The 22,705-nt window shown below is 53.2% G+C and overlaps 8 protein-coding genes and 4 non-coding genes across 12 annotated transcripts; 4 read left to right on the top strand and 8 right to left on the bottom strand.

Moving 5' to 3' along the window:
* Positions 1-613: 613 nt before the first annotated feature.
* Positions 614-3,383, bottom strand: BZA05DRAFT_473104 (uncharacterized protein). The gene is made up of 3 exons (XM_051488050.1): positions 2,422-3,383; positions 1,619-2,364; positions 614-1,565 (listed from the first exon to the last, which is right to left on the bottom strand). Exons 1-3 carry the CDS (start codon positions 3,199-3,201, stop codon positions 809-811), a joined length of 2,283 nt encoding a protein of 760 aa, XP_051340262.1. The 5' UTR covers positions 3,202-3,383; the 3' UTR covers positions 614-808.
* An 892-nt stretch (positions 3,384-4,275) lies between these two features.
* On the bottom strand, positions 4,276-4,374 carry BZA05DRAFT_t130. The gene has a single exon. It is a non-coding gene; the product is annotated as a tRNA-Pro (tRNA).
* Positions 4,375-5,016: 642 nt separating this feature from the next.
* Positions 5,017-7,494, bottom strand: BZA05DRAFT_473103 (permease for cytosine/purines, uracil, thiamine, allantoin-domain-containing protein). The gene is made up of 3 exons (XM_051488049.1): positions 7,164-7,494; positions 6,333-6,852; positions 5,017-6,276 (listed from the first exon to the last, which is right to left on the bottom strand). The coding sequence occupies exons 1-3, from the start codon at positions 7,261-7,263 to the stop codon at positions 5,241-5,243; spliced, it is 1,656 nt and encodes a 551-aa protein (XP_051340261.1). The 5' UTR covers positions 7,264-7,494; the 3' UTR covers positions 5,017-5,240.
* Positions 7,495-11,310: 3,816 nt separating this feature from the next.
* On the bottom strand, positions 11,311-11,814 carry BZA05DRAFT_444007 (uncharacterized protein; the record flags this gene model as incomplete). The annotated part of the gene is made up of 1 exon (XM_051486880.1): positions 11,311-11,814. The coding sequence occupies one exon, from the start codon at positions 11,812-11,814 to the stop codon at positions 11,311-11,313; it is 504 nt and encodes a 167-aa protein (XP_051340260.1).
* A 373-nt stretch (positions 11,815-12,187) lies between these two features.
* BZA05DRAFT_t129 lies at positions 12,188-12,287 on the bottom strand. Its single transcript has one exon. It is a non-coding gene; the product is annotated as a tRNA-Phe (tRNA).
* Positions 12,288-12,923: 636 nt separating this feature from the next.
* On the top strand, positions 12,924-14,227 carry BZA05DRAFT_394435 (chromatin associated protein KTI12). The gene is made up of 5 exons (XM_051483330.1): positions 12,924-13,042; positions 13,092-13,424; positions 13,477-13,722; positions 13,777-13,905; positions 13,957-14,227. Exons 1-5 carry the CDS (start codon positions 12,938-12,940, stop codon positions 14,101-14,103), a joined length of 960 nt encoding a protein of 319 aa, XP_051340259.1. The 5' UTR covers positions 12,924-12,937; the 3' UTR covers positions 14,104-14,227.
* BZA05DRAFT_473100 (uncharacterized protein) lies at positions 14,206-15,233 on the bottom strand. Its single transcript, XM_051488048.1, has 2 exons — positions 14,771-15,233; positions 14,206-14,708 (listed from the first exon to the last, which is right to left on the bottom strand). Exons 1-2 carry the CDS (start codon positions 15,127-15,129, stop codon positions 14,312-14,314), a joined length of 756 nt encoding a protein of 251 aa, XP_051340258.1. The 5' UTR covers positions 15,130-15,233; the 3' UTR covers positions 14,206-14,311.
* A 65-nt stretch (positions 15,234-15,298) lies between these two features.
* Positions 15,299-16,495, bottom strand: BZA05DRAFT_394433 (Fumarylacetoacetase-like protein). The gene is made up of 2 exons (XM_051483329.1): positions 16,014-16,495; positions 15,299-15,932 (listed from the first exon to the last, which is right to left on the bottom strand). Exons 1-2 carry the CDS (start codon positions 16,302-16,304, stop codon positions 15,354-15,356), a joined length of 870 nt encoding a protein of 289 aa, XP_051340257.1. The 5' UTR covers positions 16,305-16,495; the 3' UTR covers positions 15,299-15,353.
* A 99-nt stretch (positions 16,496-16,594) lies between these two features.
* Positions 16,595-16,693, top strand: BZA05DRAFT_t150. The gene has a single exon. It is a non-coding gene; the product is annotated as a tRNA-Pro (tRNA).
* Positions 16,619-19,117, bottom strand: BZA05DRAFT_394432 (BRCA1-associated protein 2-domain-containing protein). Its single transcript, XM_051483328.1, has 3 exons — positions 18,734-19,117; positions 18,197-18,674; positions 16,619-18,140 (listed from the first exon to the last, which is right to left on the bottom strand). Exons 2-3 carry the CDS (start codon positions 18,635-18,637, stop codon positions 16,905-16,907), a joined length of 1,677 nt encoding a protein of 558 aa, XP_051340256.1. The 5' UTR covers positions 18,638-18,674; positions 18,734-19,117; the 3' UTR covers positions 16,619-16,904.
* A 12-nt stretch (positions 19,118-19,129) lies between these two features.
* BZA05DRAFT_394430 (MCM2/3/5 family-domain-containing protein) lies at positions 19,130-22,290 on the top strand. The gene is made up of 2 exons (XM_051483327.1): positions 19,130-19,730; positions 19,797-22,290. The coding sequence occupies exons 1-2, from the start codon at positions 19,453-19,455 to the stop codon at positions 22,075-22,077; spliced, it is 2,559 nt and encodes an 852-aa protein (XP_051340255.1). The 5' UTR covers positions 19,130-19,452; the 3' UTR covers positions 22,078-22,290.
* Positions 22,291-22,463: 173 nt separating this feature from the next.
* Positions 22,464-22,566, top strand: BZA05DRAFT_t151. Its single transcript has one exon. It is a non-coding gene; the product is annotated as a tRNA-Phe (tRNA).
* The last annotated feature ends 139 nt before the right edge of the window (positions 22,567-22,705 follow it).

Genomic DNA, 22,705 nt, shown 5'->3' with positions numbered 1-22,705 from the left:
GTTAAAACGAAACCCCGGCAATCAATCAATCATATGTATTGGTGAGCGTGTGCGCGCGTATTGTGTCCAGCGTTCAGTGGTCACTCAGCGCGAGTGGGTGTTGAACCTGCTATTTACATAGCGTATCATGGACGACGCTGTCACTGTGGAGCCTTGTGAACCTGATATCGACTGGGCTGGATTGGCGGTCGAGACTCGAGTGATCGGGTGGGTCTGTGGACGTTGGACTTGCTATCCATCCCATCATCTCTACGGTACTGGACTGGTGGTCGAGTGATCGTGGACGCTGGACTTGTCATTCATCCTATCGTCTGTACTGTACTGAACTAATGGCTTCTTATAACTACTAGGACACGCGAGTCCGAATGGGGGCTTTCAAGACTCATGGTGATTGGTATTACAACCTTTCATAGCCACCCCCTCAACAACCAATTGAATTTGCCATTTATTGCGGACAGCGCTGACACTATGAAGCCTTGCAAAACCTGATATCGACTGGACGGGGCTGGCGGTCGAGTGATCGTGGACGCTGGACTTGCCACTCATCCTATCGTCTGTTTCTTGTATACTAGTAAGTACACGCGAGTCTGAATGGGGGCTCTCACAGTGGTTGGTATTAATATCTTTCATTGCCACTTCCCTTAATAGCAAATCGAGACTCGAGATCACGGATTCATTACATGTGTATTCCAAGGCCGTAACTACGCTTCGTATGTGTCGTACAATATGCGTGCCCAATTGCCCAACGCCCATCATTTTCCCAACCCCGAAAACCCAAAGAAAAGAAAGAGAAAAACACTCCACTCCACTACCAACTCTCCCACTTCTGTCCGCCCATAGCAGCCAGCCTATTGAACAGCTCATCCCTCAGCTGCACAGCGGTAAGATGCCACTCCTCGCCCTTACTGGTGACAATACTCAGCCCATCCACGACGTTCCTATCCATACTCCACCCAACGATCAGTTTACTCTTCCATCCCAGCCCGCCCACCTTCTTCAACTCTCGAATCTCAGGGATGGAAACGGCAAACTCTGGCTTATCGTCCGACTTCTCGTGGGAGAAGGAGATGCACGGGGAAGCGGCGCTGGTGATGATCCTTAGCGTGCCCTTCTTCCCGTGGAAGCGGCAGGGAAACTCGATTGGGCCCGACTCTGGCGGCTCATCTGTGGACGTGACGACGCCGAGACGGTTTTGCGCGGCTTTGGAGCCGATCGACGCCTTGAGCGGGTCCGTGGACAGCGCCGTGTTGACGCCGGTCTTCGTCGTGCCTTTGAAGAAGGAGATGAATTTTTTGGCTTTGGAGGGTTTGGCCGAGGCGTGCGTGTCTTCCGATTCGCTGTCGGTGTGCGGCGGTGTGTCCGGGTGTATAGCCGAGGCCACTTCGCCCGCGGTCGTGTCGTCGGGGAGGGTGTGCACCTCCGGGTCGAGGGGTTTGGCAACGTGAGCGGGGGCAGAAGAGACGTGGCGGGAAGGGGGCGGTGGAAGAGGCGCACACGAGGCTTCTCCAATACGGAGAAGGGTGATTGTGAGTTGTGCGTCGGTGGGGACACCTTTGAGGAGGGAGCTGCCGTAATGTTAGTATCGGTATTTATTGGGAATCAGGGATGGCGAGTATACTTTCGGATATCCAAGTACTCCTCCCAGTTGGGAACGTTCACATTCAACCACGCCAAACCCCGCTGAATGAGCGGATCGCCAAAGAATCCCGCGCCAATAAAGAACTGCGTCGCCTTGGTAGCAACATAGGCATTTACAAAGCACGAGAGCAAGAAGATTGGCACCAGCACACCAGCCAACTTCAACCTCGCGGTATTCCTCGGGAACGGCGGCGTCGGTGAAAACGCATTGCCGAACCTCTCCCAGACATCCGCCACATCGCCGACAACATGCATTACGGGCCTGGCCTTCTCCCACATAGCCTCTTCGACGGGCTTCTTAGCCTTGTCGTTTTTAGTCGAGGTGTCGTCGCCGCCCGCGGAAGCGCTTGCGTCTGCTGCTTGCATGGCGAGGGAAGTGGGATCCGGTGCAGCCTCTTCGGTCTTAGACTTGCCCTCCTGCGCGGGTTCGCCAGGATGCTTGCCGGCCGCAGAGCTCAAGGCAATCGCGCCGAAGGAGGAGACGAAGTTGTGGGCTTCTTGCTCTACAGCTTCACCATGGTGCTTCTCGGGTGCGCCTGTGAGAGAACCGTGAGAGCCCAGAACTCCGGCGGTAGGCTTCTTGATGCCGCCGGTAGACGCGTCGATCAGGGCGAGCGGTGCCGGTGGAAAGAGTAAATGTCGAGACGGTGGACAGACGATCAGTACAATCATTGTGCCGATTATGAGCGGCATAACCATATCGACAGCCCAAGCAAAGAAGTACGCCTACCCACAAATCAGTCCAAACTCCAAAGATCCAGTCAGTGTAGAGGTAAGACAAACCGCAAAGAACCCTGCCGTCCTCCTGCGCTCTCCCCAGCTCCTCAGCCTTGCAATGTGCTTCGCGAACCCGGCCATTCCCACAATAACGGTCATATACAGTCTCTCAACATTACTCCTCAGCTTATCCGGCGAGAACTCATCCTCCGAGGCGACATTCAAGTCCAGTCCACCAGGCGGAGCATGCTCGATCGCCTTGACGTGATACATCTGCTTATTGAACCTTCGCACCAGCATCCACAGCTCCTCATTCGGCAGACCACCCACTAGCGGCGCCGGAATCTTCTCGGGCGGCTTATTCCAGCCCAGGTCTTTGACCTCGAGACTGGTATTGAACTGTCCGTGCATCTGAACAGCGCCCTTTTCGTCGTGGTCGGCAGTCGCCAACGCGTGGGACTCGGTGGGTGCCGAGTCACCGCTGGGAACGGGACCGGAGGACTCCATGATCGGCTGCGGCTTCTCGGCGGCGGTGGTGGTCTGCGCCGTTTGTTTTACCGGCATGGGGCTGACTCGGGGCGCATTACTCGCGCCGAGTGACGCCTCCGGTGTAAGGCTCGCGGTTGTATACCCAGGCTCGGCCGTCACCGTTGCCTTCGTCGTCTGTGGCGAGAGGGCCGCGCCGTTTCCCATGTAGTAGTCGGCTGTGCGACGCTCGCTGTTTCCCGTATATGGCCCCGGAGCAAGATGCTCGTTGGTCTGGCCCGGTGCCGCCGCTGTCGTCGTCCTTCGAGCCTCTGCTGCCTCCGCCTCATCGATGAGGCTAGAATACCGTCTGCCAGACATGCTGTATCACTGTGTACTGTAGTGTCTTCGTATATGTTGGGAGTTAGGAGACGAGGTGTGAAGATTGATCGATTGTCACCGAAGAAGAAAGAGGAGGGGAGGCTTTTTCATTCATTCGTTATCTGTTTTTGCCTGGTTTTGTTTATGCAGAGTAGTACCTACCAGGACGTCATGGAGGTTGGTCACCAGGATTTCAATTTCCATCCCAAGCTATCTACGAAGGATCGACGTCATACGTCCATCCAACGAGTAGGCACATGCAAGAGAAAACAAGATCACAACTTAACTTAACCACCGTGGGGGCCAATATCGAGGTTCGGCACCGTCCGTCTTACTTAACTCCCGTCCTATTTTTCAGAGTAAGTAAGCACAAAACTTAAACGAGGTTCTGCAGCGCCCGTCGTAACGTATCGTTCTTGGCATTGCATAGCCTGTCCAAAACCAAAAAAAGTCGGTCCGGTGGCGGGGCGAGGCGACCTATAACCAGCCAAAGCCACAACCAACAATCCACCGTGATGCCATGACACCGCGACGCCGCGACGCGCAACTCAACTGTTCACAAGAGAAAAAACCCCCCATTTGTAGCGACCGTAGGGAATTTGATTTGATGCGAACAACGTAATAGAGTCCATATTGAACTGAATTCTTATAGTGATGGTTGTGAGAGTTCTCTCTCTGCACCTCCGCGCGCGCGCCACAGGAGCCTCTGACATGAGTTGTGGTTGAATTCTCAATCAGGTAGTTTGTTTACGTCTTGGGAGCATAGGACGGACAGGGGTTACGCCCAAGTTTTCCTGTGCATACTTTGCACAGCGTCGTCAGCCTCGTCCATAACCTCGACGATGTGCTTAACTTTAATCCCTGCACCCAGCCTGCACTACCCCTGCAACCCTCCGTTGCTGTGACGACCTATGTAAGACGGGCGGTGCAGAACCTCGATAATTACGACAAAGTAACCACCCCGCCAGCAGATATGCGACGATTCTTGTTTGCGCGATAAATGTGTGTGATACTGCGTGTTTCTCGCTTAAAAAAAAGATAGACAAACTAAACTGCAAAATGTTAAAAGATCATGGCCCAATCCCGGGTTTGAACCGGGGACCTCCCACATGCAGGCTGTTAAACAGCCGGGATAAACCCGAAGCGAGAATCATACCACTAGACCAATTGGGCTGGATGCACATGGCTCACTGTTTTCATGTTTGATCGTAGCTGGCTGCCAGACTTAGAATTGCTAGGTAATCAGTTTCATCCTCAACGACAGAGTGGCTTAAATGTTCCGACTCCAATCCAAATGGGGTTGCGGATGTTCTGACTTCGCTACTTTTTAACCTCCCCAATCTCGGTTGGAACATGAGCCGCATTGGATATCACCACAGCTCTGAAGTCAAAAGAAGTAAACAACGAGCACAGCAAGCCTCTAACATCGGATCGATCATGTCACAAATTAACTTTGGGGTTTGGACTCTAATGTTCCAAGGATTCAAGGATGCGTTGTGGTTCTGATCACTAGAAGAACACACTGATGAAAGCAAGACCGTGAATTACGCTCACGATTTCTGGATATATAATCTAACTAGGTATCCCATCTAGCTCGATTCACATCACTCGTCGTCATGGCAACTGGCTTTATTCAGTGGAAGAAATCGTCGAAATCCTCGGTGAGATACCGACGCTCCATGGGACAAACTGGTCCGTTGACATGACCATCGCTTTGGAATAGGTAGTGGAAAGGTAGGCGGCAGAAGTCCGGCCCATCAAAATGCCACTCACATTGCCGCATGCAAGTAGAGCACCTCGCTTTGTCACCAGAGTGATCCTATTTAAAAGCTGGCTCTCAGCCAAGTTCTGAACTCCATTGCAAGCCAGATGGTTTCTTAACCAACGTGGAAAATTCAGGTTTTAGGTGGAATCATCACCATTAAAAAGTCCAGAAAAGAGCACACAAAAGCCGCTTCCAAAACGCATGCAACAAACGCACAAACACGCTAAACAAAACCAAACATTACACCGATATAAACCAAAGATCAACCAAAAGATCAATATTTCTTCGCCGGGCACTTTTCCCCATCCGGTTCCGGTACTGCAGCCTTCCCAGTCTCGATATCGTCATACGTCTCGCTGGAGTCATCGTACGCCAGCCGCACCTCGGAGATGCTCTCGCCCACCTCCATCCACTTGTCGCTGCACGCGGGGATCGGAAAGAACCGTGCCAGCAGCCAGTAGGTGCCTGACGAAACGATGAAGCCGGCAAAGAAATTGAGGTTGTAGATATATGTGGCGCCGATGGGGACCTCATTTCCAACTGCACCGACAAAGCCCACAACGTTGATGAGGATACCGGCGATGTAGGCGACGTAGGCCCGCCAGTGGATGCCGAAGCGGAAGTAGTACGGTCCAGTCCGCTTGGCAGAGTAGAGGTTCTTGACTTCGAGGTAGCCCTTGCGGACAAAGTAGTAGTCGCTGATCATCACTCCGGCGATGGACGAGAGGAAGACCGAGTAGGCGGACAGGTAGGTGGTGAATTTGTTGTTGTCGGAGAGAAGGTTCCACGGGCACATGGCGAGACCGACGGCGGCGCAGACGTATCCACCACGGCGGATGTTCAGGTATCGGGGAAGCAAGGCAGTCATGTCCGTTCCTGCAGAGACGGAGTTTGCCGCGATGTTGGTACCCAGCTGGGCCAGGGAGAAGGCAGTGGCGATGAAGAAGACACCAGCGCGGTTTCCAGCTCCGCCGTCGTCAAGGAACCTGCCGAGAAGATGCAGAGGGTTCCAAATAGGCTCCTTGTAGATGACCATGGACGAAGAGGAAACGATAATGCCGATAAACGATGTGAAGGCAAACCCGCAAGGGATGGTGATGAGTTGGGACCACAGCTGGTCACGGGGCTTTCCAGCGAAACGCGAGAAATCGGGGTCGTTAACGATGAGAGTCGCGAAGTTGGCGATCGAGGACATCACGCCGCTAACAAAAGCCCAGGCAAGCTTGGAGCCACTGATCGTGGCGGGCTGATGAACGATGGGACCGAGACCACCGGCGCGGTGCACAACCCAACCAAAGAAAGCGAATCCGCTACGAATCGGTCAGTTCCGTGAATTGCGACGCAAGTGGGCACAAAATTTACTCACGCAACAGGCACCACGTAAGCCTTCACCGTGAAGAGATGTCTGATCTTGTGTACCGGAAACCAGATGGCCGGCAAAGAGAAGAACCAGAACAGGAAGAAAGACAAAAAGTCTCTAGAATTAGTCCCCGAACCCTGCATGGTGTCGGGCATGTCTTCGAATTTGGCCCAGATGCTCCGAACCATCAGATACACACAAGTGCCTCCGATCCAAGACTGCACTCCGTACCACACGCACGCCATCGCCGCCCGGTTGAAAACGGGCCACAGTGAACCCCAGATTCCGAAAGAAGAGCGTGCGACGACGGGAAAGCCGATGTGGTAAGTTGCGCCGATGCGGCCGGTCAAGCAGATGAAGCATGCCGCAATCGAGTAACCGATCCAGACACACAGCCACGATTGCCACCACGACAAGCCGGCTATGATCATGCTCGACGAGATCATCCATGTGTTGATGTTGAACGAGTCGGCAATCCAGAAGCCGACAAAGTTCCAGGGACCCCACTGCCGTCGCGCCGGTTCAACTGTCAACACAACGTTAGCGGATGATGATCCAAAAGAGGTGGCGAGCTCGGCAAGTCCCGTTATCTGTCTTTAACATGGAGACGGGGCGGGAACTCTCGGTCGCGAACAGGGAGCACTCCGGGACACCCTTGCCAGTATAGCACGCGCTCTCTCCCGCCCGCCCGCCCGCTATCTCCGTAGGCGAAATATTCGCGGACCATCTTCCGGACCGTCGAGACAATTTTTTCCAATTTTTTTTTTGGCGGTAGGTTGGGAGGAGGGCAATACAGCACAACGCAGAAACACAACAACAACAAGGAATCCAACCCACCAGGCTTCAGATCGTAGTTTGTCAACATCAATTGAGCATCCGTCAAGCCGGGCTCATTGTCGGTTTCGAGCTTCTTGAGAAACCGGAGTCTGGTCGCCATCGTGATGGTAATATGGCACTGCTGTTCTCTCCGAGCGCTGGTATATGTGTATAACGTTCCGATGCAACCGTCTCGGTCGTGACAAATCCGCTCGAGGGCCTGCCTGTAGGGAAGATGTGGGTAACCTCTCCGTGTCGATGGAGGAAGGTATGAGGAGAGAGCAGAAAGAGTAGTCTGCGGAGGAGGAGGAGGGGGGGGTGGAGGGTGGTATTATCTCGCAACGGCTTCGGTAGTGACGTTGCTGTTCCCCCGCGGCACTCTGCGCCTTATGTACTCGGAGGCATTTACTTGATTGCGCATCCCGAACAGAGCGTCCGCACCCCCGGATCAAGAAAACGTGCGGGATTCGATAAAGGTAACGCAACGCAACCCCACTCTCTCTATCTGCGAGCTAAGGAATGGATGGGATGGGAGAGATCTTAGCTTTTTCGGTCCTTCGGTGGCACCGGTGCAGTGCGGTGCACCACACCCCACTGCCAGGCCCCAACCACATGCGATCGAAACGCACCTCACCTCTCCGACGGGTAATATTAAAATATGTAGGTATGGCGGTTTGGACAGGGCATGCGCATTGCGCAGAGCATGTAGGCATGTCAGCATGGCGCTTCTGCTCTTCTCTTCGGCGACCGAAATCTTCACGCAGGTCGTCCAAAACGGACCATCCGTTGCTCCCTGGGAAGCCAGGTTTCGGCGGGTTACGGTAGATATCTGGATCTCGCTAACCTCCCCCCCCTCCAGAACCCCGGTAAGAACGAGGCAAAATCGACCTTTCAAGATGTAGCAGGTGATCGGGAAATAATAGGAATGATGGTGACGATAAGGGCCTAGCCCGCTGTTGTCCAGATATCAGTACTATTGGTCGGTTGGAGACTCCCGAGTGGCTGGTGGCACGCATATTGGGGAGTTAGGTAGTGTACCTAGACGAACGAAGCCAAAGTTTCCCGTCCCACATCGTCGTTCACTTTTGCTTTTTGTTTTTGCCATGGACTTGGGATCCGGTCGAGACCCGGATTCGCCGTTGATAGTCGGCGTTGTGCGGCGGGACGAATGCAAGGTGGTGGGGGAAAGAATCGAGGAGAGAGTGTTCTGAGAGTCGAGGGTAGGCTTATCGTGGCCACCTTATCGGCCTACATCGCGTCGAAACACCTTGTTTTTGCTGTGTTCTTTGCCCTCTCGTTCGAGAAACAGGGCCGTGACCAGAAGTGCAATTGCCCGTAGGATGGATAACGGAAACTCACTGTCCTCGATCATGTTCTCCCGGCCGGATTCTCGATGCATGGAGAAGCCTCAGAGACTCAGAGAGAGAGGCACACGACCACCAACGTTTTAACCCGCCCGATGTCCGATGAGCTTAGCCTGTCTCCCCCATCCGCCGAGACGCTTAACTTACTTCTGGACATCCATGCCATATGTACCGCACATTGTTATCGCACCAGGCCCAGGGTTTGATAGAGACATATCTTTCCGGCCAAAACTGACTCGATTCCATCGAGCAACGGGCCCGACGTCGACATGTAACGTTGGGGGGATAGGCAGAGAGATAGGTATGGTAGCGAGCCGGCGCTACTATATGCAATAACTAGTGTGCGTGGGATGCCACGGTATAGAGATAAACTTCTGTAGAGTTTCATATATCCTGCAGGGCCCTTTGAGTTGACCAGTCGTCAGAGAGATCGTGAAGTGTGGGGTGGACGGGCACCATTACTTCGGGTCCGGGCCAGGGCTGGGGCTCTTCTGGTCTCAGACAGCGGCTCTGTATGTACCGGTATGTACATACCGAGCACCTCTGGAATCTGTCCTTGTTAATTCACTGCTATGTACCGTACCCATTGATCCTTCCGAGGCCTATTCTATGGGTAGATAGTCGGCAACGGCCCCCAGCCAGATTCGCTCCTTGGGCTAACTAGGTGGCGGTTTAGAGTGGGGGGCTCAACAGCCATTCTGCCCAGCTTCAGACGCCTCGAGTGCCCCATTCACCAGCCAAGGACCGGAACCTCCAGTAGTCGGAATTCCAAACCACAGGGTCCACCGCCCACAGGGGAAGGATGAGCTTCGCGAATACGACTCAAAGGTACATACCACCGGTAGCCGATTGTCGATCTTTTAGGTTTTCTCGGCGGAGAGATAGCAAGGATAAAGAGGTGGAATAGGCGCCGTTGGCTCCCGACGGCCCTGGCGGTGGTAATATTTCTAGCTGATACCGAAAGCGTGGCATCGGAAAAGAGTGGAGTATCACACTGTCCCTACGGAAGTATCAGGTCAATAAAGGTGTATATACCAGGTGGCAGGTACATTTGTCGGTGGAGCATGGACGTCACTCGGTTCGATACTTAGGGTTACAACAATGATATATAAGAATGGGCGGGATGCGAGTGTGCGTCGTCATAGCATGATGGGCTGACTCCGATAACTGATTACACCGAATGTAAAAAGACATACAAGGCTGAATAGGCACTTCAACGTGACCCTCACAGGTACATACGGAGAGGTGCGATAGGTACTGTGAGCTGCCATGAAAGCTGCCATGAAAGCTGCCGAATGCAACACTGACGAAACGAAGAAGCAACCATTTGATTCGCTCGCTTTACAAACAGACAAACAAAAGCAAGTCATTATTCTCGTATACACAATATTACTGTAACCCGCAAGCCCGCGAATTAAATTCCAATTCCACGCTATGTATTTCCCCCCTTCCCACCGCCGTCATGAAATCGAATCGAATCCGTCGTTGGTTTAACTTAACGGAAGCAGTTCAGGCCGCAAAACCTGAACCGGGTATGGGGCCGGACGCCGTGTTTGTTGGCTGAGAGTCCGAAGCCGAAGCGTTTACCGCCGTAGCCTTTGCTGTAGGTGAAGGGCATGTTGATGTGTGGTTCTGGTTCTGAAGCAACGCAACTCCGTCAGTAAGAAGTCACCGCCAACAGACGATACTAAGCAAAGGAGCTGAAGACGTACTGTGTGGTAGGTAGTGTGGTGTTTATGGGTAGTGTTTGTTTGTATTCTCGATGTTGCTGAGGATGGATGGAGCTACTACATAAAAGACGGGGAGGATTTAAGCTTCTTTATAAGCTCTCCGCTGGCAACTCGGAAAACCTGGCACCAATAGGACACAGTACCTGAATCATTCCATACGATGTCACCGTTCGTGCGAAATCAAGGTCGGGGTAAAATGTGGCTGGGCGTTTCGTTCAGCCTGCATCGACGGGTCCGCATCCGCCCACTGACGTCACAAGTGGTATGTGGCTTGATGGCTGTGCTGCTTGGGAGCACTCAATGGTACGTAAGTGGCTGGATCACGTGCAAGTATCGTGGCGCAGTACCAAATGACCCGAGCCCTAAGCCCTACTGGCTTTTAGCCGCACCCCAACTTTCGCCGCACCACAAACTTTCGCCGCCGCCTCTACTTTACTCGATCTTCACCACACCACTCCCTCAGCTCTTCCTCCGACCACCACCATCAACACACAGCGATTCCAGCAATGCAGCTGATCCACTAACAACACCGCCCACAGCGATTGACTTATTGGTACGTTTCCGCTTCCCAGACATTTCCCAGCGCTCACAGCACAACAACTATCATGATGATTATTTGAAATCAATGCATAGTTCAACTGAGGTCTACTAGCCAATGTTGAGATACAACCATCATGTCTTTCACCCCTATCTGATACCATTGTTGTGCTGTCCGCTTTTTTGCCATGTCGCTTCTTCTGAGACAAAAGAGTGCATGCGCTAACACATCAATAGGCTTTCAGAAAACCCTCATCGTTTCGTTTGTTCGAGTGCTGCCAACGCGGTGGTGACTTCGAGTTCGATGTTTGTGATTGGTAGTTTACATGAATAATACAAATGAACATGCTTGATATTGATGGACAAATGATGTGAATGAAATGCGAGACAACTTCAACCCTTCGTGACGGCGTTTCCAACGCGTTCCTGCCAGTCCTGGCGTTCCTTCCTTTCTTCCACCTGCCATCCACCCCCCCCTCCCCCCTTCCCTCCCCCCCTTCCCTTCCCCTTCCTTCACTTTCCTTCCCTCCCCTTCATTTACGTTATCGTTGTGCTTTTATTCATCGTTGTCGGCCGCTCGACCCTGGCGACGCCACCGTATCCCTCTCCACCCACTATATCCCCCGCCATTCTCGAATCGACACTCTTCCGACTACGCCACGAATCGTCGACCTCGGTGGTCAGATCCAACGTAGCGCCACACGTCGGACACGAGACCTTCTGCTGGAACCGGAACAGGAGACGCGCGCATCTGTAGTGCATGCCGGTGTGTTCACACGGGCGGAACGGCGCGCCATAGCCCGATTCGAACTCGCATTCGCAGTGGAGACAGTGGTCTCGCGACGGGGCATTCGTTGCTGTTGCTGTTGGCTGCGTGGATAGTGTGGGTGTTCGTGTGCGTGTGCGTGATGACGTTGTCGTCGTTTGCGGACTGAGACTGGGACTGGACGGCCCCAGCTTGTCTCGTCGGGCTTGTCGGTGCTTTCGTCGGCAGAAGCTGCGCGAGAAGAAACTTCGGAGTGATTCGCGGAAGCCAGGCATTGTATGTAATCGGTATGTAGATATGTAGGAGTGCGTGGATATTGGCTCGAAGAGGGTCGTGATAGTCTTTTATGTCGTGATATCTTTTTTTCTGTCGTTCCGTTTTTTGCCCCGACACGCAACTGCCCGCCTTTATAAGGGATATCGGTAATGCATTTTGAATGGCAAAAACCAAAGCCATAAATCTACGCCCAGGCCCAGAGGCCCAGACACAGATGAGCGCAGAGATTTAGTTCGCCAGATCCAGCCACGCGGCATCCGTCGTGCCAGGTGTCTCAACTGAGACATCGGTAGGCAGGAGGAAGAAGAGCCAGCGAACCACCCAGATCGCCAAAAAGAAGAGACATCCCCGAGACGAAGACCCTCCATGGTATGCGCCAAACCCGGATTGAACGGGTGACCTTCAGATTACCCCGGATTGGATATGACCGAACCACTTCAGTCTGACGCTCTCCCAACTGAGCTATTAGCGCTTGATATTGGTAGCTCTTCAGAGGCCCTCCATGAGTGTTGAATGAAGGATGCCAATGTTTTGGTTCGCGACACGGGTGATGAAGACGCGCTGCGGTGCGGTGCGAGCCCGCGATCGGGCCCTCGGTGCCGATGACGAGCAACGGCAATGAGATCCCGTCAAGTGCAAGGGGCACGAACCCACGTAGATAAGCGGCATGCGGGCTCTCTTCCAGTTGTCTCAGTTGCTGTGACTGGCCTTCTAGCGTCGACTCGGCGGGGAAGGAGAAGACTCTTGGGCCTTTGCCGAAGGATGGGGGAGCGTGTTCCTGAAAGAGGAAGAGGAGGAGGAGGGGGGGAATGGGATTGGTTCCGGCTTTAATGTCAAAATGTGGTGCCCCGGGTTCGATCGGATGTGGGGATCGGATGTGAGTTGTCAGAGCAGTTCAATGCTTGAAGAGGGAGTACATGAGGCCATTACGGCTCGTACAGGGCCTTGAAGCTTGACTGACGGGGTGGCGTCGTGATCCTCGAGATCCGTGATCAGCTGAATGGCTGTCCGTGCTGTGGAAGGTGGGGTGAGGTGTCGGCGCGTTCCCCTTCTTTTAGCGATAGCCTGAGTGCACAGACAGCGGATCGAACGACCCTCCATGACCGTGCCGTCGCGCAAATCATGTGCGAACGTTATCCGACATCAGCCTCAACGAACCCCACCAAGACCAACGTCAGTGCAACCCCCCATCCATACTCGCACAGCACATTACAGCCCACGATGCCAGTGAGTCCTCTCCACCTCTCACCTGGGCCATTCATACTAACTCAGCAAGCTAATAATAATCTCCGGTTACCCTTCCTCTGGCAAAACCATGCGTGCGAATGAAATTGCGAAATACTTCAACGAGAAAATCGCCAGCGCCCCGCCGAACTCGCGCGAATCCCGCCTGAACGTCCACATCGTCAACACCGAGTCGCTCGGGCTTCAGCGAACCGCCTACCGCGATGCAAGGGCCGAGAAGGAAGCGCGCGCGACGGAGTACTCGGCGGTGAAGCGCCTGCTGGGGAAGGAGAACATCGTCATAGCGGACGGGCTGTATTACATCAAGGGATTGCGGTACCAACTGTACTGCGAGGCGAAGGCGGCGTTGACGCCGAGTTGTGTGGTATGTCCACGAGTGGAGCTACTATCCGCGCAGACAGCTGACGGGGGAAGAGGTACATGTTGCTGCGCCGGCGGATTCGTGTCGGACTTGGAACGGCGAGGCAGAAGAGGCGGTGAAATACCCAGAGGATATACTCGAAAACTTGATCTTTAGATACGAGGAGCCGAACGGAATGTCCCGGTGGGATAGCCCGCTGTTTACGGTGCCATATGTGGATGAGAAGCCGGACCTGAAGGGAATATGGGATGCCATGATGGGGAAAGGTGGGGTGGTTAAGTCCCATCAAGCAACTGTCCTGGTTCGTCTACCCTCTATCGGTCGACAGTGCGGGTTTACTGATGAAGTGATATAGAGGCCTGCCGCCGCCGGCGATTACCTGCATGAATTGGGGAAAACGACGCAAGAGGTTGTGTCTCTCATTCAAGAACACCAACGGAACTTCGGAGGGGGAGGGGTATTGCCTGTTCCTGGCTGTAGTATTGTATGTCCTATTCCTGCCAATTCCAAGAAGTCAAGGCTAATTTGTACAAAGGCACTTGAACTACCTGGGAACGACTTGACACCATCCCAGCTACAAAGCATAAGGAGGGACTTCACGGGATTGAATAGGTCTCATGTGCTGGCAAAGGAAAGGATCAAGGAGCTATTTGTACAGCACCTGAATTCAAGATTTGGATGACACTTGCCTTCTGTTGTGGGTCTCTTGGGCGGTGTGTTCCATCCCGTGGCTCCGCCGACATAAAGTTTTATTGCCTGGTGACTGGTTGCGCCGACTCGCTTATCCCTTGGATTGAATATGTATGACTTGATTATCAGGCATGTACGTCAGACCTACTTGGAATAGCCCGTGAATGTGCCATTGGGAACTCCGAGTGACCCACCATGCACTACTCCCTCTTTGCCATCGCCTCCGCCGCCTCGCTCTCCAGCGCCTTCATATCCATCTTCGGGACACTTGATTTACACCACTCTGCGGTCCTCTCGACCAGTCCCACCGCAGCGCCGACCTCCTCACCACTCCACCCAAACCCAAAACAAGCCTTCAAGTGACTTCCAGCTTGCCTCTTCGCGCCCATGGCCAGAATAGCACTCGCAAGCATCAACTCCTTCTCCTTCAACCCTTCACCGCCCATATATAGCCCAAAAGCCACAGCGATCAGACCATACTCCACATCGCCAAAGTACTCACCAAGCATCTGGAATACCTCTGGGTTTGCAGATGCTTTGTAGATATCTGCGTGTGTCTCCCGTCCGAGAGGGAGAGTGGTGGGGAGGATTTCTCCGCTTTTCAAGGTTCAGTTGCTGTTGCTGATGGAAAGCGGGGGGAGGGGAGGGGGACAGCGTACCGATCTGAGAAGGTGGATGGACTGAGCCCCCGTGTCTTCATTTCCCCTGCGAGCCCGAGACACGCGGGGACCACCTGCGGCGCGCCGGAGAATACGAGCGTGCTGGTGATGGCTGTTCTCATGGCCGTGAACACTTCCTGCGGGTCATAGTGCAGGACATCGACCAGGTGGCTGAAGAGTGGCGGAACCAGGTCTCCGCGCTTGAGGGCGCAGAGGGCGGCGGTAAGGACGCTGGTGCTGAGGAGCGGAGGAAGGGGAAGGGCGGTGAAGTTGGGAATTAGAGATGCGGCAAAGGTGGGGGCCCCTGCTGGAAGGTTGGTAGAGACGTACTTCGCTGTGAAGGCTGCTGAGGTGGACATTTTGGCGATTGTGGGGATGTGGGGTATCGTAACAAGCTTTACGGGAATGTAGGTACGTCTTTATACAGAGCTGGGGAGCGTTCCGGTGCGACCGATTGGTGGGGAAATGTCAGGGCTAGATGCTGTGCTCTTTAGCCACACGGATATAGGGATATATGAGTGTGGGAGGTTCCGGATATATGGCGACGTCTCGGATTATATGTATGATACAAACATCTACAGCTCTACAACTTCGGCTCACCCACGCCTTCAAACACCACCTTGTTCCTACACACACCCACACCCTCGAGCTCAACCTCCACCACATCCCCATCCTTCAACCACCTCTCCTCTCCCTTCTTCCCTCCCATTGCCACACCCTCCGGCGTACCAGTGAAAATAATATCACCAGGCAACAACGTAGTCCCCGCACTCAACTTCGCCACAGTCTCTGCGACCTTGAAGATCTGATCCGCGGTAGAGCTGTTCTGCCTGGTCTCACCATTGACCCTCGTCGCAATCTTCAGCGACTGCGGGTCCTTGATAACCGAGGTGCTAATGATACCGGGGCCAAAAGGCGCCCACGTATCGAATCCCTTTCCGAGCGACCACTGTCCTGGTCCGAGCTGCAGAGGCCGATGCGACATGTCGTTGCCAACACTGTACCCAAGGATGTACTTGTACGCATCTTTCTCCGGAACATCACGGCACGCCTTGCCGATGACGATCACCAGCTCGACTTCATAGTCCAGTCCGGGAGATTGCGCTACGCGAGGGATGGAGATATCTGCGTTCGGCGAGGCGAGGGAAGTCGCGGGTTTGTACTATCCACACACACGCTCCATTAGCTCTCATCCGCACTCCCCATCCCCTCCCTCTCTCCCTCCCGCAGTGGTTTTACGTACAAACAAAACCGGCGACTTCGGCAGTGCCATTCCGCTCTCCTTCGCATGGTTCGCGTAGTTCAATCCCAAGCACCTTACGGTGCGGACCTTCTCGACGGGCAGCGGCGTGAGCAGGTATTCGACGCTCACGATGCGATCGGTGACTTCATGGGCGCCAAAGATATCACCGGTGATGATCTTAGCACGCGTAGCTTTGCTCAGATCGCTGATGCCGCGGGAGAGCAGGGCTTCGCCGTTGTAGATCTGCCCGTCAGTCGAAAGGAAACGGATTAGGCGCTGGAAGGTCGTCATTGTTGTTGATTGAGATGTGGGAGAGGTGCGAAGGTGTGTGCGTGGACACTGGAGGGGGCTTAAGAGCTACATTCGTCACTCCGGCGGGGGTACGTCGGTTGGAGAAAGAAGCTTCTCGGTTAATGGAAAATTTGTAACCAGCGGTTCCGTCCGTAACGAACAACGGAAAGCGCAACATTGGAATATCGGATATAGGTAGCGGATAAGCTTCTCGGCATGCATTGGGGGCCAGCAAGCTTGATGGCTTCAAAAATGCTTGGTCATGGAAAAAATAGCGCTGACAAGCATACGCCCAATTGGTCTAGTGGTATGATTCTCGCTTCGGGTTTATCCCGGCTGTTCAACAGCCTGCATGTGGGAGGTCCCCGGTTCAAACCCGGGATTGGGCCTTGTACTTTTTGATTCATTTTTTTGTTCCTTAAAACAAACTAGACGGGAGGAGATAGAAAGACGGTGGCATTTACTCTATACGTTCCTGAAGATAAATACAGGAGTGATCCGATTGTATATTCTCTGATCACACCGTATCAACAACACATTTACACGCCGATACCTATTTTTCAAAACAATAAAGCGATCAAGTACGAGTACCAATGGTTTCTACCGCCGTCCCTTCCCCTTCTTCTTCTTCTTATCCTCCTTTGGTACCTCCGCCACCGTGAGGGTACCTTCTTGCACATCCTCACTAGCATCCTCTAACTTCTCCCGGGCCTGTAAGAAAAACATCAGATCTCTCACCTGCTCCTTAAGGTCCGCAATCTCCTTCCCACGCTCTTTGTTCTCGTTATCCAAGAACTTGACCCTCTCGAGCAGCCCATCATTGACCCCCTTCTCCTCTTTCCACTCTTTCTGCATCCTTCCCGCCAGCTCCTGAAGTTTCTGTGCTTTCCCCTCGGCACGAGTCTTAGCTTTTTCTAGTGCCGGCACGACATCTTCCGAAAGGGTTATGTATTTCTCTTCAATTGCCTTGAGGGCGGTGGTAGCGGCGACAGCTTCAGCGGTAGCTTTCTCCGCAGCTGCGGTGGCGGAGGATGCTTTGTCGGCGGCTTTGGTAACCTGTTCCTCAAAATATTGCCGCTGTGATTCCAGCTGCGACGTGAGGAGGTACGTATACTCTATTCCAATGTTCTCCAGTTTCGCACGGGGGACAAGGTCGCCGTCCAAGTCGGAATCGTTCGAGTGAGTGAGTGCGGATGGTAGTTCGACCAGTTTCCCGTCGGATTTGTTTTGTATCAGCCGGTGCACATAGCCGTCGCCCACGTAGTCCCAGACCCGCTGTGTCTCGATGTCCATGGCGTAGCAGTGCGAGGTGATCTTGTAGTGTTCGAAGGCGTGTGCATCGTCGTAGCGGCCGCAACCAACGTTGCCGCAGATCAGGCAGATCCATAAGTTCTGGTTTGCGCCGCAGGTATTACAGCAGTCTTCTTGACCATCCGAGTCATCGGAGTCCGCGGCTAGAGAGTGAGAGGATTGCGTGTAGCGGCAGACGGGACAGGAGGAGTCTTTCCATTTGCTGAGGCAGGCGCAGTGGAAGACGTGTTGGCAGAGTATCGTAAGCAGGCCGGTCGTTTCGTCCATACGCTCGAGGCAGACAGGGCAGGTGGGGAGCTCTTCGAGAGCTGGGGTCGGCGGCGGAGCGGGTTTGGTGGAGATGTGAGGTGCGGAGGAAGTAGACGGGCTTGTGGCTAGCTCCACGGGCGCGGGGGAGTGCGACGGTGAGAATGGGTCATTCGAGATTTCGGGAAAGACGCCTGGTCTGAGGTTCTGCGAGACCATTGTAGTGGAAGGCGGTGCAAATTGTATGGATTTCACGTAGACCACGTGACAGTTTTCAGGCTGGAGTGCGTCAGTTACTATGTAGTTACGGAGATGCTTGCTTTGAAGTAACATACTTCCATACTGTTGAAAACCTTTCCATTGAAATCTGTTATAAACTTCTTGGCTCCTTCTTTCGTCCGGAACTTCATGAGAACCATGTAACGATTCGCCTTGCCGGTTCGGACCATCCGCAGATGCGATACTGCGTCCCTCGTTCCCTCACCAACAAAGCCCATAAAGTCCGACGGCGTCATGTACGACGGAACTGCTAATATCGCAGCCGTCCTCAACGCATCGTCATCCAGCACCTCATCCTTCACTTTACCGACCTTCTCTCTGTTTGCTTCTGGTGGAGCATCATAGAGTCCCGGCGTCTCTACCGTGTCTCGGTAGAGATGTACCACTCCATAGCCGAACTCTGTATTCCTCGTCTCCAACGGTACAAACCGTGCCTTATGTGCTGCAACATTGCCCGTCAACGGGGAGGTCGAAATGCTTCCCAGCGGTGGAGTCATATCTATCGATTCTACCCTGACCCGTCCAAACCGCCAGTCCGTAAGCCCAGCAGCTTCCTTCTCTTTGCTCTTGCTCTTCTGACGCACGTGCTTAGGCTTCTGTTGTGGTTGTAGGGCGGCTGGTAGGTATTTCTTCGGATGCGAAGGGAGGTCAGAGGTGAAGATGTCTGTCTCCTGCGGAGGAATCCAAAAGGGTAGGGACGAGAGCTGGGCTGATGAGAGGTTTGAGAGTTCCGGTATGCTCTGGCAGAGGGGCGAATTTGTATCGTAGAGCTCAAAGAGTATGTGAAAGAAGTATGATGGCATTTGTACGCATAGCTCTCGTGCAGCTCGGGGTAGTTGTGGTTCGTGGTTATGATTATGGTTGTAGTGGGTGGTGGTGGTGGTAATAGTCGTTGTCGCGTGGAGGAGCTTTCGTCTCTTGGTGGGGTGAGATGCTTCCAGTAAGGCAGGGACGAGATGCCCGTATGACGAGCATCCCCGAACAAGTGAGTGAAGTTGAGACAGCAATTATATGTATAACTGTAAGTATTATGGCTTACTCTAGAAATTTTAATTGCGATAAAACTCTCTTTAGCCAGCTCCATATATTCCGTGTGTCAGCTCTTTATCACACCCCAGAAATCGCTTTACGCGTTGTTGGCTGTTGGCGGCAACCGCAACGACTCTTTTCTCCTTTTCTACTTCGCGTGTCGCCCTCCCCCACCATCAGTCATCCTCCACCATCTCACCGAACGACCATATACCACGGCGCAATCATCTCAATTCCACCACAGCCCTAAGGATCTCAATTCACTCATACACGCAGCCGAGCAATGTCTTCACCATGGCCCCTTCCCCAGTCTTCACCACCACCAGAGGCCTCGCGATCGCGAAAGCGCGGTCACGATGACACCGAAGATGAGGATCAGGATATGAACCAAGGAGTACCTTCAAGCCCTCCCGGAGGAATCCCCTCCACCCCTAACAATTTCCGTTCTTCGCCCCCGTTATTGGACGATGAAGACGAGATGGACGAGAACGATGGAATACTGGATCTGGACGACATTGACGAGGAGATGGATGGAGAGGACTTGATGGACAACCCAGAACGGTTCATAACTCCCTACCGTCTTAGCAGTCATATCACTATAGGGCATTGCTGAGAAGAAACCCACAGAGATTACACGCAGAACCTCAAGTTCGATCAATACGAAGCCGCCGATATTGACGATGAAGATTATGACGAGATGGATGCATCGACCCGCCGCCGAATCGATGCGCAATTGAATAAGCGCGATGCCCTCTTCCGCCGCCGTAATACAGTATTCTTGCCGGATGAGGAGGATGAGGAGATGGATCTGTCGATGCAGCCTCGCCGTCGCAGGAACAACTACGACGAAGAGCAGGATGAAGATATGGATGGCGTACTAGACGAGGAGCTTTCGTTAGAGCAGCTTGGAGATATCAAGGCTGCTAATGTTGCTGACTGGCTATCGAACCCGAATGTCTACCGGAGTGTTGCAATGCACTTCCGAAACTTCTTGCTGGAATATACGGACGAGCACGGTTCTTCGGTTTACGGTGCAAGGATCAGGACACTTGGTGTGGTAAACGCGGAATCTCTGGAGATATCTTTCCAGCACCTGGCTGAGTCGAAGGCTACACTTGCTCTGTTCCTTGCCAACGCTCCATTAGAAACCCTCAAGATTTTCGATGAGGTTGCAATGGATGCCGTTCGGATGGATTACCCTGATTACGATCGTATTCACTCCGAGATTCATGTCCGTGTCGCCGATCTCCCCACCTCGTATACCCTCCGAGAGCTTCGTCAAGCCCACTTGAATGCCCTGGTTCGCGTGCGGGGAGTGGTGACCAGAAGGACCGGTGTTTTCCCTCAGCTCAAATATGTCAAATTCGACTGTGCCAAGTGCGGTATGACCCTGGGACCTTTCCAGCAGGAATCCAATGTCGAGGTCAAGATCTCGTTCTGCCAGAATTGTCAATCTCGAGGACCGTTTTCCCTCAACACCGAGAAGACTGTCTACAGAAACTACCAGAAGATGACGCTTCAGGAATCTCCCGGTACTGTACCCGCCGGTCGTCTGCCACGCCACCGAGAGGTTATCCTTCTCTGGGACTTGATAGACTCGGCAAAGCCTGGAGAGGAAGTCGAGGTGACGGGTATTTACAGGAACAACTACGATGTTCAGCTCAACTCCAAGAACGGTTTCCCCGTTTTTGCCACGATCTTGGAAGCCAACAATGTCGTCAAATCCCACGATGAGCTCGCTGGTTTCCGTCTCACCGACGAAGACGAGAAGGCTATTCGCGCTCTGTCTAAGGATAAAGACGTGATCGACAAGATTATTGACTCCATAGCACCCAGTATCTACGGTCATCGTGACATCAAGACGGCCGTCGCATGCTCACTCTTTGGCGGTGTTCCTAAGAACATCAACGGCAAGCACAACATCCGAGGCGACATAAATGTTCTTCTTCTCGGTGATCCGGGAACTGCAAAATCCCAGGTACTCAAATATATCGAGAAGACTGCCCATCGTGCCGTCTTTGCAACCGGTCAAGGAGCCTCTGCTGTCGGTCTCACGGCGTCCGTCCGCCGTGACCCCATGACGTCGGAATGGACGTTGGAAGGTGGTGCATTGGTGCTCGCTGACAAGGGCACATGCCTCATCGACGAGTTCGACAAAATGAACGACCAAGACCGTACCTCGATCCATGAGGCAATGGAGCAGCAGTCCATCTCTATTTCCAAGGCTGGTATTGTCACTTCGTTGCAAGCCCGCTGCGCCATCATAGCCGCCGCAAACCCCATCGGAGGACGCTATAACTCTACGATACCTTTCGCACAGAATGTTGAGCTCACGGAGCCCATTCTGTCTCGTTTCGATGTTCTCTGCGTTGTCCGAGACACTGTCGATCCCGCCGTTGACGAGCTCCTTGCCAAATTCGTCGTAGAATCACACAGCCGTTCTCACCCCTCCGTCGGCGGTGCAAACGTCACACCCACCCAAAAAACCGTCTCTCCGATTCCCCAGGATCTCCTGCGGAAATACATTCTCTACGCTCGGGAAAAGGTGTCTCCCAAGTTGCACCAGATGGACCAAGACAAGATTTCGCGCCTGTACGCCGACCTCCGTCGCGAGTCGCTCGCCACTGGAAGTTTCCCCATCACCGTCCGTCATCTCGAGAGTATTTTCCGTCTTAGCGAGGCGTTCGCGAAGATGCGGTTGAGTGAGTTCGTCAGTACCAATGATGTCGACTCGGCCATCAGGGTTACTGTTGAGAGCTTCGTCCAGGCCCAGAAGGTCAGCGTCAAGAAGAGTTTGGCGCGTGCATTCGCCAAGTATACGCTGCCGAAGTCGACGCCGGGCTCGCGAGGTGCTCCGTCGACTAGAGGAGGAAGGAGGGGCGGAAGGAGGGTTGGTGTTGCTGCTTAGGAGACGGAGACCTTTAATGAGATCCGAGATGCCTGTGATGAGGATCGATGAATGGATGGATGGATACTTAGCATATACCACAACCGCTCTGTAGACGAAGTCAAGAAATTCTGCTGTACCACTCAAGCTGTGATATCCCCAAACCAGCCACCAATTCCTCAGCGCCATTTCTGATAGTATCGAAACATGTAAACAACGTCCAGTGAATAAGTATTCATCCCTTTCCCGACATGGGTGTTCCAGATTTGTCTTTCTTTACACTAAACACTATTCAGCCCTCAGATAAGAGATGTATTCGAGTCCGGGAACGTGTGTTCGTGAATTAGGTATTTAGTTTTTCTCAAAAAATGGTCTCAAATCAGATAAGTCCGTCTAATCAACATCTAGCGCTAATAGCTCAGTTGGGAGAGCGTCAGACTGAAGCAATTCGGTCCTATCCAAACATCCGGGGTAATCTGAAGGTCACCCGTTCAATCCGGGTTTGGCGCATCAATCCGTTTTTTTGTCTATTAGACAGTTCTCTTTTCGCTTTGGAGTATGGCAGTCCACCATGTGCACGAATTTGGTCACTTGTGATGTACGATAGTGAGTCACCGGCACTTGATGACATCTAGGAATTGATTGCATT

This window comes from Tricharina praecox (assembly GCF_024521635.1).
Source record: "Tricharina praecox strain CBS 144465 chromosome Unknown BZA05scaffold_9, whole genome shotgun sequence".
Classification (NCBI taxonomy): Eukaryota; Fungi; Ascomycota; class Pezizomycetes; order Pezizales; family Pyronemataceae; genus Tricharina; species Tricharina praecox.
Note: the sequence above shows the minus strand (reverse complement) of the source record. Positions and strands in the feature narration are given on the sequence as shown.